Below are 13,128 nucleotides of genomic sequence, written 5' to 3' on the forward strand. Positions count from 1 at the left end.
CATATAACACAACAAGAACATTCGAACAAATGATTTTATTCAACAGTAATTAACAATTTAATACCAGGAAAAATCCCAAAGTTTTCAAGCAAGAGAGCAGCCCGATAGTATCCAACACTAGACGTATCGCCGCACAGCTGATCGCCAATCAGCTGGGCGATAGCTCCGTATCGATAGCTCTGCAATCGATAACGATATGTGTATTTTCTCTCTTCTCTGCACCAACACAAAACTCGCAACTAATTTTCGTTTAGAAACCACAGCTAAAAACAATGAAATTAATTAACAATTAAGTGGCTACCGCGGCGCCCAATGCGAGCAGTGCGTTTTCCGGATGAAAATCGGGAAATTTCCGGGAAACTTACACAAACAAATATTTTTTCGTAAGCGCTCTCATGTTGTCTCTTTCGCACAGCAGAATTACTAGTTGCTGTGTGTGTGCGTGCGTGCGTTTGTGTGTGCCGTGTGCCGTATGTGCGTGTGTGTGTGTGAGTGACTTTGACTGCAGTTGGCGTACGTTTTTTATTAATACCACACAAAAACAACAACATCAAAAGTAATGGAAACTAAACATATTTAAAGCGGGGAGCTGAAATCGGCAAAAAACAACAAGGCTTCGCCACCACCACCACAACAACAACAGCAAGTTACTACGTGTGTGTAGCGCGAGCGTATTTGTGTTAAATAATGTTTAAACATTTCTGATTTCGCACACAAATCAATTTTAAGTTGTAGTCACCAGGGAGAAACAATTGAAGCAAACGAGAAAGAGGTAAGTGCAAAAAGAGCCAGCCAATTGTTATAAACAAAATGTGTCAAAAGTTCGTCATGTAGTGCTCTCTTTTTCTGGGGCTCTCTCTCTCTCTCTCTCCCGCCACGCCGAAAAGAAATTAATTTTGATATTTATTTTTCCCTGCTTTTGTTGCTCTCTCTCGCTCTCGCAAACTTTTAATTTTAATTTGCTATGCGCAGCGAATTCGCGCGCAAAGGCAGCAAAAAAAGAGGCAAAAGCAAAGGCAGCAGCAACAACAATAAAGGCAAAGTAATAAACGTCAAAATGCCAGACGGACAATGCCGCCACTCTCTCTCTCGCGCGCTCTTTCCACAGTTGTGTGCGTGCGTGTGTTTGGGTTTGCTCGCTTTTTGTTTTTATCAATTATTTAGGTGTTTGCCTTAAAAGTCTTACTAAACAGTCAGAAATGAACAAATTTTTATATATATAGATAGATTTATAGATATATTTATTAATCAGGCTTCTTGAAAAATAGGGTTAAAGGCAAGTGAAAAAGCAAAAAAAGAGAATGCGAATGCTATAGGAAGGGGAGAGAGCAAAGAGGAGAGCCCGAGAGCCACACACACACACACACCTCAAGCAAATTCTGATAAGAACAATTGTTAATTGTTTGAAAGCCGACATTCCAATAGTCCATTCGCGCAGCCATTGGAAATAATCGAAAATGGGTATTGTAATTGTGTTTGTCACAAAATCTGCACTTCCTTCACAACTGATGAAATAACTCTGCCCCGTGACGTCAGAAAAATCGGTACATTTATGTTTGCACTTTTTCATAATCTTCGAATAATTCAGTGATAAGACAAGCAATCTCTCTTAAACTTAAAAATAAATACGAAACAAACTTGGTTATCTTTGGCATAAATAGAATATAAAAATGTCTAAAATGTTAAAAACCATCTATTCCAATGCAGTTTTACCAACAGTTAAAACTATCTTTGAACCATATATTTTCACAAATAAGAAAGTTTACTTGATGGAGATTCCACTCTCTCGAGAAATTGGTGCACTTCGAGGTTCAATTGGAATTGGTTCCACGACATGATTTCAATCACGTCGGCAATTAATGTACCTTTTCTTTTCTTTTTTAAAAACGCTCTTACTTTGTAGTAAGGTATTCCAACCGGTTGTTCGATTCCTAAAATCTTGTTAGAGTGCAATGTGAATAAAGGCAGGGGAGCCTTCCGTAAGAAAGATTAATGAAAATAGAGGATAGATGCGAAATGCTATTGGAAATTTATTTCCCTTTTTTTCGAGTTGCTTTGCCACCTTATTTACCAGATTAATAAATACATACATATCTGTGTCACTTCATGATGAAAAACTCATTTAATATCGGAATTAATTGCAGAAATTAGGCGTTACCTCTACCTCTATACTTATTGACCTTCAACTTTTTGAACTAATGGTGGGACTAATTTGTTGTGTACACCTTGCAGAAGGTAATTTGTTATGTTTGACCAGAAGTTTTGAAAGCAGTGAACAACCATTTTCGAACCCTGATTAGGATCAAAGACTTTTGCAATTCAATCAAAAACCATTTATAAAATACACGATTTCAGAACGGTCTTGTGAAATTTTTTCAACATTTCAAAAGTATAAATATTATTTGAGTTTATAATTTACTCAATCATTTTTTCTGATTGGGCTCACTTTGTTTTTGTTATTGAAATGAACTGACGGCGTCATTAAAATTGATTCATAAAATCAAATTACAAAACAATCCAAACAAAAGGCAAACGCCGAGGTGAAGAAGAAGAAAACCAACTAGAAGAGCGCCTTTTTTCTTTTGTTGTTCGCACGGTCTCAAATTCGAATTTCAATATGTCTTTCTCTCTTTATGTCGTTCTTTGGCCATCTTATTCTCACTAAGCTTAATTAATTTGATTAAATATTTAAAAAGAAAGGTACAAAAAAACTTTATTATCAAATAAATTAAAATAAAAGACGATCTTTGGCACTGTTAAGTGCGTACAGAAAATGTTATTAACAGTTAGTTTGAATGAGTTTGTGTTTGGGTTCGAGGGCTCGAAGCGGCTCTCTTGTGTTGCGTTTGAGTTGCATGCGGTTCGAGCAAGCGAAACGCCGAGTAATAACGGTAAAGCTATAGCACTATTAACATTTCTGTTAGGAAAACGACGATTTTCTGTTGGGTGACCGACGACCGACTCTTTTTCTTTGGGAAACGTTTTAATTTCGAATTTACACGCGCTAGGAAGTTAAGAAGCGGACGGCTGCTCGCGCGTTCGACAAAAACAAAATAAATAAATAAAAATAAATATATAAGAAAGTGCGAAAAAAGACCGGTCGAACGCAACCGTCGCGACGTGTACAAAAATTTAAAGCGAAAATAGCCAAAGGAATATGTGAAAAAAAATCAAAAATCGCGCGCCGCCCAATCAAATTCCAATAAAAGTGCTTGCCATCTATATAAAATATATATCTTAGAAGTGTGTGTGTGTGTGTAATCAAAGTTTTTTCTGTGAGCAAAGTTCAGAGGCAATAGCAAAAAGAAAAGCCAATAGCAAATTGCAAAGGCAAAAGCAAAAGCAAATCTTAATTCAAAGCCAATGTAATCTTAGTTTTGAAAACGTAAGTTTCAAAAGTGAAGAGTGCAAATGATAAAATGTAGCACATGTGCTGTCCCCTTTACCCCCCACCCCCTCTCGCTCTGTCTCGCTCGCTCGTTAGCGAAATTTTCAATGCAAATCGAATGGAAATCAACAGATCCAAAACAAAAACAACAACAAATTCGCTTTCGCAAACAAAAAACAACAACAATCGGTTCAAAAACGGAACAGAGAAGACGTACGAAAGAGAGCGCAAAAAAAGTGAAATGCGCATTTTTTATTGTCAATTTTATTTTTCAAACGGCACTTTTGGACCTGGACCGTGTGATTCTCTTGCTCTCTCTCTCACTCGTACGGTCTCTTTTTCTCGCACGATCGCACGCTTACTCTCTTGTTCGCTCTTTGCTTTGGTTAACGGAACTGCCGTCTTCTTCTTCATTGTTGTTGTTGTTAGGCAAAAGCAACGCCAAAAAGGAAAGGAAATTTTTTTTGAAGCGGTGCGTTGCCCTTTTGCTTTTGCTCTTCCAACAACAACAACTAATGAATGAACGAGAAGCAGAAACAGAAAAAACAACAAACGCAGATACATCGCGATAATTTTCTCGTTCATCTGGCGTCTTTATGACATTATGTACGCTACATTTTTGATTTTTTATTTAACACCTGCTGTTCTTCCATCAGCATTATGTGCATGTAATCAGTGCATCAGTATACGTGTGTTTGCTGCCATTGCGATCAACAGCTGTTGCTGGGAGAGCGATAAAGAGAACACGCAAAGGAAGAGCACGAGCGAGTATGTGCCTTTGTGTGTGTGTCCTTGCGTGTGGTTTTCTTTTGTGGACATTATGTTGTTGCAGCTGGAAATCTATTTTCCGAAAAGGGGGGGTTTTCGGGTTTATAGAATTTCCCAATTTGCAATCGAATTCAAGTTTTTGAGTTGTAATCGTTATAGTTTCGAATGATAATAAATAAAATTTGATTGGTTTGATTATTCAAACAAAAGTATTTGTGCCCTACATAACGAACTTTAAGACACATTTTTGAAATGCATCTTTAGAACTTCTATTTATTTACTTAAAAGACCCATTTCATATTTCTAGCCAACTTTATTATTAAAACCGCCTCAAATTCAAGCAATAATAAATAATACATAAAAACCGAAAGTAAAAAGTTCAACATTTAGTAAAGGAAAACAAAATAAATAAACACATTTGCATTAACAAAATCGTAGCCATTAGCTTTAAAAACGCGTAAAAATTTTGAGCAGAACTTAGCAAGCCTATAAAAGTACGCCTTCCAATAGTTCTTATATATACACGCATTATATACATATGCATATACATAGCCATAGCACTTACAACATACATACATATATATACAACGGTCAAAGGGAAGTAAAAACCAAACGGGAAACGAATGAACGATAGAGAATCGTGGCAAAAGTGCGTTATATTCTGACGGTGCAATCAAACCTTAATGTAGCCAAGCGATATTACAGCTACAATAACATATATATACCATATAAATAAATAGATATATATTTCTTACATTCATCAGAAAAACCAACAATTTTTACAATCCGCAAAAATTTAGCAGCTTAAAAATCAACCAACGCAATTACTTAAGAGAATTACTTTAAGAGAATTACTTTATCGGTAAATAGACAAGCATACATATATTGAACATAAAACAAATATTGGATTACAAGTGCAAATTACAACAAATTATTCTAAATATTAATTAAAATGAGAATTATGACAAATTTTCAATATTAAAATTATTAAATTATCCTATTATTCATAGGTTTAAATAATGAATAACAAATTTTATAAATGCGCCCCAAGTGCTTAACTAAAAACAACACCACACAACCAAACAAAACAATGTAATACAACAACAACCTCAACAAACAGCGAATCGAGCAATATTATCAATAATAATTCAGTAAATTGTTAAACGTTAAAATTAAAATTTAAACAACGCTATCAACCTGCCAATAGCATCACATTTAACAACAACTAATGCGGTGCCCAAGTGACATCGCAAATTAAAGCATCCCACAACAAGAAAAATCAACAAGAAAACCCCCAGGAGTCGGATATATCAAGTGGGACTGGAAAAAGGATACGCAGTTTTCCCAGCAACGAAGTCCAGAGGCCTTGGATTAACTCAACGCCCATGAGGGCGGAGGGATTTCCTTCTATGAGTCAGCAAACAATTGCAGCAACAGCAACGATTGGATCCCCATATGGATATTCATATGAAAAAACTAACTAAGCCACGGTAAGTACATTTTTTAACATGCCTCTTTTTTTTTAATTTTGTACGGATGGATTGTATATGCGATAACAAAAAACTAGGTTTAAAAGAAAATTTAGGTCAAAACTGTCAATAAGAATAACAAGCGTTTAAAATAACAAATAAAAAAATGGAAGAAAAAAACTTTATAAGTTTAAGGCACTATAAATTTAACTAGGAACCGAGTTTAATCTCTGTCCGTCATTGACAATATACCAAATGCTACGCACACGACATCAAATCGGATCTGTTAAAACTTTTCTCATTTCTGCGACCGACCCCTTTTCTTTCCGGCTCTTTTCCTCATTTTCTCATTTTTTATTGTCAATGAGCTGCTGCGGCCACTAAAATGTATAATTGAAAATTGTACGCCCACATTTACTGCGCTCACACAGGCAGACAAACAAACAAACAAACAAACAAACAAGCAAGCAAGCACAGAACAGCACAGGCACTAGCACATCCATATAATAGATACGTATAAAGAGCAGTTCCACCAAAAAAAAAAAAAAAAAGTGGAAAAAGGAGAAGAAAAAACGGTCCCCAGTTGCTTTTAGCGCCATGCAATAAACAGAGCGAGAGAGCGTTGCCAAGTTTTGCGGGTTTTCTTGGCCTGCTCTTCTACCAACAGACGGCTGAAAATCCACCTTCTCCACCACCCCCCTTTCCGCTGGCTTGTCCTCTGTTGTCCCACCTTGAGCAAAGTAGAAAAATCTAAGTTTCTTCATACCCAGTTCTTTTGGGAGTGAAAAGGGTATGTCAAATTGGTAGCAACCCATTTTAGGTTATTATCATTTTAGTCAAGTTATCAAATACAAATATATCTTAAAAGTTATTTGATTAATAATTATGGCAACCGCTCAAAAACCATATAAAGTTACATATGTGATTGCTATTTTATGTGGTATTTCGCATTGGTCATTTTTGAAATTAGTTAACAAAACCAAAACGATTAATTTAGAAGTCAGAAGTCATCACTCCGCACTAGAAAAGTTTACAATTGTTTGCCTGTCTTCCCAGCTTGTTGTCAGTTTTTTTTATATACATTTAAGCAAAATATCTTAACTTATAATACAGAACTGGGGGCAGCGTATCGCGTTGTCGGAAAATTTCGCTTTAAGATTCTTTCTAGATTGCTCCCCTCTTTTCTTCGTGTTTCGGTTTTTTGTTGTACATTTTGCCGGCGTCGCCACGCACTGTTTCCCCATGGCTAAACCATTGTGCACTTTTCGCTGCAATTTGTCGAAAACTTGGTATTTTTTTTTTTCTTATTCCAAAGTTTAACCATAACAGATTTCTTTAGACCACTTCCTTCTGGGCGAAAGGCTGATGGTTTAATGTTGAGCTTTAGTGGTCCCTAAAACTCTTGGGCCCTCATTTGATGCCCCAATTTTCCCAGGCGGAAAAGCTTTAATGTAAAAGGGTACTTTTTATTATTTGATATACAAGGCATTTACTTTAACCCCAATTAGTTTATTAATTTTGTTTTAAATCCCTTTAAGATTTCTTCCAACCGGCATTACAAAAGGTTTTTAAAGGGCTCAGTTTTATAAGTTTTTGTAAAAGTTTCATTTTATAAATACATATAAACATAAATAGTTCAGAAGTAGTCAAAAGTACTTACGCAATTTACAAGCATTATTTCATTTTATTTGTGTAAATACTTTTAACTACCACTGTGTATAACAAAAATCATTTTATATTGATGTTTTTAACTTTTTTGAGTAGTTACAAAATAATTTATAATTATAATCTAAAAGCCTAGCTTCAATAGGGTCTAATCTAAATAGTAGAGAAAAAACGTGGACAATTTATTGTTTAAGTTCTTGGTCATTTTATGACTTTTGTCTGTCTGAATATTGGTTTGGGGGTTTGGGAATGAGAACTCAAAAACAACAACAAGCATAAAACGTGTGCGACACTCTCAACGAACAGATAAAATTTTAATTTCTCCAAAATTGAAATTTTAATGTGTGTCTAGAGCGCGGTTTACCCCTGCACCACCACTACCGTCTGTGTTCAGCCCCCTTACGACTGCACTTTGCGTCCTCCCTACTGGCTTTTCCCACCTTGCTGGGAAAATGTGCTATACTCTATGTGGCATTCAGACACACACACACGCGCACAAGTTTTGGGTTTTTGTGGGTTTCCCCTAACGAACCCAACCACCATCCAAGCCACCCAGTCACCCAGCCACCCACTGGGCTGTCCACATTCTATTGCATTTCGGTCGCCCCCTTTTTGGCCGACTTCTATCATTCGCTGCCTTTGGCGATGGCCAAAAAGCGATTTTCCTCCGTTGCGTCCACATTATAAAGTTGAATTATTAAAATTTGTCTGGTTGTGTGTGCCGGTTATGAATAGCTAAGTGGTTGCCAAGGAGTGGAATAAGTCTTATATATATAAAATAGTCTGCTTAAGAAGACCACTTATACGGATTGGTTGATGGGGCAAAAAGGCAATTTGCTTTATGCATGATCTAAAGGTGATGTAAATCGAATTATTGAGTTGTCATTCCTTAACTAATTTACAATTGAATCGCTGGAGGAAAGAATAGCTAATGAATCGGAACGTGTAAACAATAATATTGACACAGGTTGTATTTTAAGTTTTAATTAAAAGTTAGAGTTTTAAACTGAATGCTTTTTGACATTATTAAAAATAGAATACGTTTTCCATACTTATGTTTAACCTTTACTTGGTTCACTTTCTAAATATTTGCACTAGTTCGCGTCTGGGTTACACATACATCAAACTGATGATTCAAGGCATGATACATAATCCTTTTTTGGCCATGATGCCAACTGAAAGGCCCATCATTGGGTTGCCTTGCTCTTTCACCTCCATCATTGGCCCACTTAAACTATTGACCCACACACCTAATTGATATGCTACACGTATAGTCGGCAATCAAAGTGCGGTATGTGAGGGAGGGTGAATGTGAGAGATAGCAAAAGCCAGAAGCCAGAAGCCAGAATCCCGAAGCTTGGGGCGCCGTGAAATCTCTCTGGGGATTTTATTTTTTATGTCGAAATTATACATTTTATTATGTCATTTTAATGCTACAAAGGCACCGAACGTAAAAGTTGAAGGGAAAAGGAGCAGAGCAACATGCAAACTAAACAGTCATCCAACATCGCCTCCCCCGACGACCCGACGACCCCCCATCTTATGTCAGACCATAAATCAGCAACAGTTAGGACCCAGAACGACCAGGTTCTTGGGCAGGAAGGAAGTGCTGGGTAGCCCTGTTTTCATTTTGTATGCAAAAGTGAAAAAGGTGGAAAATAGAAGGAGAAGCAGAGAAAGCAAAAAAAAAAGTAAAGTCCACAGTGTACACTATATAAACAAAAAACGTATAATTAGAGAAACATTTTTCTTAGTAAACATTTACTGGTAACCATCAAATTTACCACACAACAAATTACTAAAAAGTAAAGTATTTAATGAAATAATAAATAATAGGAGTTATAATTACTTAAGATTTTAAAGTAAACAATACTTTTAGTAAATGTTTATGCTTTAATATATGTTAGTTTTACATATTTTGTACTTACAAATATAAACTAAAAAATTAAAGTCGTCCTTTTTCTACTCAAGCACCTTAAAAATAATCGGGTGAGAAGAAGGGCCATGTAATTTTTATACCTTATAAAATTTAACCAGAAACCCAAACAAAAGGAATCAAAGATATGTGCGCACACACAAATGACAGATGTTAGGGTGGAATGGCAGGAAGGAAGGATGAGGACGAGTATAAGGACGAGGACGAGGACGAGGAAGACGAGACCAGGAACGAGAACTGTCATTGAGAGGCAGCCAAATTGTTTTATGTCTATCGATAAAGTAAATCACTTCCCCTTCTCGCACTTTTGTTTGCAAATAATTCGCTTCGTACTTTTTACAAGGGGTTTTTCATCCGAGTCCTTCGTCCTTTGACTGTTTACGCTTGTATATGTATATATATTTGTGTATATACATGGGTGTGTATGTCGGTGTCGTGTGCATTGGCCGTCGCTTTATTTAATGACCCGAAGCTTGTGTTTGAAGCCCAAACCCAGAGCAAAAGCAAAAAAAAAGCAGGGAAATATAGCAAACGAATCTGAGCCACAATTGACACGTGTTGGGATTGGCATTGTACATATATGGGTGGTTGGGATGGTGGGTCACAAAGGGGGCAACCTGAATCGAAGCTTATTCACATATGGTAGAAAACACAACCTCTCCGGATAGCTAATTAAACAATATAGAAGACGATAATCTTTTTAGTTGCTATGTGATAACCGGTACTCATTTAAGTGGAAAAATATGCGCTAAATCTATCTCTAGATGAGTAATAATATTTGGATTATATTTTATTTATTATGAATGGAAAACTATATGCAGCAGTGTGAAAAGTACTGCCTAACTTTAAAAACTAGTTTTGTGTAGCAGAACTACTTGTATGATCAGTTCTTTAATCAACATTTTGTAATTTATAAAGACCCTTTCCTTAGCGCTCCTTTCCTGGAAGCCACTCCCAGAAATGTCAACCTGGTAGCACCCATGCCTTCCATTTCATCTAAGATGTGACCCCGTACCGCCACCACCTCAATGATTAACTGTTGCACACCGCGCCACGCCCATCAGTCAGTTGCAGTTAAACTGAAGGACACACACATTGTGGAGGAGGTCAGAAGATGGGAGGTGGGGCTTAGTTGCAGTGTGTTGTTGCCTTGGCGACGTCCATGTCCATGTGAATCGTGTGGCTCCATGAGGCTACAATACTACACCACCTCTTTCGTTTTTGCTCGCACATTTCACGCACAAGTGCCGCCACTTTAAGCCAGGGCGCGACAACTGGCAAAGTGGAGACAAGAAGAAACTACTGGAACTTCGCAACACCGTCTTCGGCCTATTCCCGGTTCTCTGGTCTCTCTCCGCTTGTTGATTTATACCTTTCTAGCCAAGGATTGGTCAGTTTAAGTTATGATAGTTATATTAAACTATCTTATGAGTCACGACTTGACTTTACATTTTGTCTATTTTAAGGCATTTGTTTAATTTTCATTTCCTCTTTTCTAAAAAAAAATTATTTTAAAGAATAATATAATTTTCTATTGCATGAGCAAGCCATGACATAATTAAAATTATATATAGATTCAATGAAAGAGTATCCTTACTTGCCGACCTTCAAGGGGTGCATATCTATAGTGTATGTATAACCTCTGGCTGGCAATTCTTGATGCTTTACTTGGTGCCCCTGCTTGGATCACCCTCTTCCGCCGCCTCCCTTCGCAACGATCCACATAGATGACCATCCCAGGAAACAGTAAATAAGTTGCACTTTTCCGCTTACTGAGGGGGTAGCATTGTGGAGGATTTTTCATCAACCTTCTCTTTGCCAAGAAATGGGGCGTTTGGGTATCCTTGGTGGTTTTTCATACCGAACGAATAAAAACAAAAACTTATTCGCTATTTATTTGCAGTTGACTTTGTTCCTTCGTTATTAATATTGACAAGAAAAGGGCAAGGAATCGACAAGGCTGAAGGGGGTCGGGTAATCACGGGGAAATGGGAAACACTGGGGGGAAAGGACCTCGACATGCCTTTGGGGTCTCTCATCGGCATTGTGTGTGTTTGTTTTTGTGCTTAATGCGCTAAACTGGACGCTTTCAGCTCCGTTTTTCCCTTTGCCACTCTGTCGTACAGTGTCGCTTGCGCTTTCCCACTTCCGGTGGTGCAACGGAAGACTTTGGTTGTGGTTGTGGATCAAAATTGTAACCTGAAGCTTTATTGAAGGACTTTTTAATGAGTGTTTGGGTTTGATTGTCGAGAACTGCAGGCGAGGAAGTCGTTTCTTCCTGGATTTTCGAATATATCTGCCTGACCTGAGAAACGTGCTTTCTTGATCGAACAGCTAAATACAACAAACAAAAATTGCAATATAAAAGAACGTGGGTATCGGTTGCCAGTTGTTTCATCCGGTTTGGGGATTCTTATTTCAATGAATTCGCGGGATGATGAGAAGATGTTTAACGCAGAGAAAAATGTTCATTTCCTCTTCCCAGTTTCCGCTTATCACAAAGTAACAAAGGTTCATCATTCAAATTTTTGGTTTACTCAATGACCATAAAGCTGTTGCTTGGAAATAATGTTGCTTTTCCATTAAATGTGTCAAACATTCCGGTTGACACATTCGGTTGCACTTGATACTGTTGGTTTGTTGTTTCTGCCATTTTTTGTGGGGCTTTTCCAACGTCATCCAAAACACACACACAAGAGTTACAATTAACATAACACTTGGGTGGGTGGCCTCCGTCTACCTTACTTTACCCTCCCCCTACCCCCCAAACTTTCTTCTTTTTCCTCTTGCCCCACACGTTCACCATAATTAGGTGTTAATATGACATTTTCCTCGACATTCAGCAGCGGCATCTACAACTGAGCAAAAAGCTAGCTACATTATGTATGCAATGCTTTGCCAACCTGAAATATTTGTGCACTATTAATGTGTGCACGAATACACTCAAAGAAAAAGTATAAGAAATACTGGAATCAAGTTAAATGTTACCTCTGATTGTGGTACAAGAACTTCAATTTAATAAGTGACAATAAGATAGAAAAAAAAAGATTCTAATTATTTATAATTTAAAGCTAAGACTACAAATTACATTCAGTCTCACTGTTCTGTAACAATTCTGTATTACATTTTTTTCTGTGCATATATTTATTATTTATATGCATTTGTATGAGTAAGTGCTTTTTCCTCGTAGTGCCCTCTCGCTCTCAACAATTTTGTTGTTGTTTGCTTAACGATCGATAAACTGTCTCAATGTGCGTTTCCTCCCGCTGTGCGTGAGTATTTGTGTGTCTGCATATGGCAGGGAGTTAGTATTGGTACTTTTGGATTACATTGTAATGCTGTTCTTCCGCTGTTTCGTCCCCTCTCGTTCACTCCACATGTAGTATTTTGTAAGCACTGGAAATATGCCTCAACGTGCGTGCAGTGATGGCAACTCTGGATTATAATAAATAGATAATAAAAGAATGTTTGCTGCAGCAAACAAATTTTACCTCCAAAAATGGGATAAAAAAACAATTTTTGAGTTTTTAACCTTTTTAAGATTTTAAAACTGATGATACCTAATAGTTAATAAATAATTAATTTTTCAATTGCTTTAAGCATGATTCGGAAATTTGTTGTTTTGAAAAAACATAGTTAAAAAAATTAGAATGTGGTCTTATTTAAAATCCCAAAAGTTGACTAAAAACAGTTCATTTGGCAACACTACCAGCGAGCATTGGTGCTTTTGTGGTACTCCCGCTTTTCTTCTTCGTCCTCCGTCTTTGTTTAATTTATTGGTTGTTGTACCTTTTAGTCGAACATTATTCGAGACGTTTGCTCCTCGTAAATGTTTATCGATTGCCTATCAAATAGGGGATTTCCCCGCCATAGGAGGTTTACTTGTGTGTATAAAAAGTAAT

General features: G+C 37.0%; 1 protein-coding gene across 8 annotated transcripts in view; it reads left to right on the forward strand.

The window, feature by feature from the left end:
• Positions 1 to 166: 166 nt before the first annotated feature.
• Positions 167 to 13,128, forward strand: part of LOC128263297 (AF4/FMR2 family member lilli) — a 69,831-nt gene continuing 56,869 nt past the window's right edge. For 2 of the 8 annotated variants that reach the window (XM_052998272.1, XM_052998275.1), the window contains exon 1: positions 167 to 772. Coding sequence is in view for 1 of the 8 variants with exons in the window: in XM_052998274.1 (XP_052854234.1) it covers positions 5,612 to 5,646 (35 nt within the window). In the remaining 7 variants the exon portion in view is untranslated. Of the gene's footprint in view, positions 773 to 2,905; positions 3,386 to 4,463; positions 5,647 to 13,128 lie in introns of those variants that run through there. The other 6 variants (XM_052998268.1, XM_052998269.1, XM_052998271.1 and 3 more) reach the window with 6 other exon arrangements.

Source organism: Drosophila gunungcola, unplaced genomic scaffold (genome assembly GCF_025200985.1).
Source record: "Drosophila gunungcola strain Sukarami unplaced genomic scaffold, Dgunungcola_SK_2 000001F, whole genome shotgun sequence".
Classification (NCBI taxonomy): Eukaryota; Metazoa; Arthropoda; class Insecta; order Diptera; family Drosophilidae; genus Drosophila; species Drosophila gunungcola.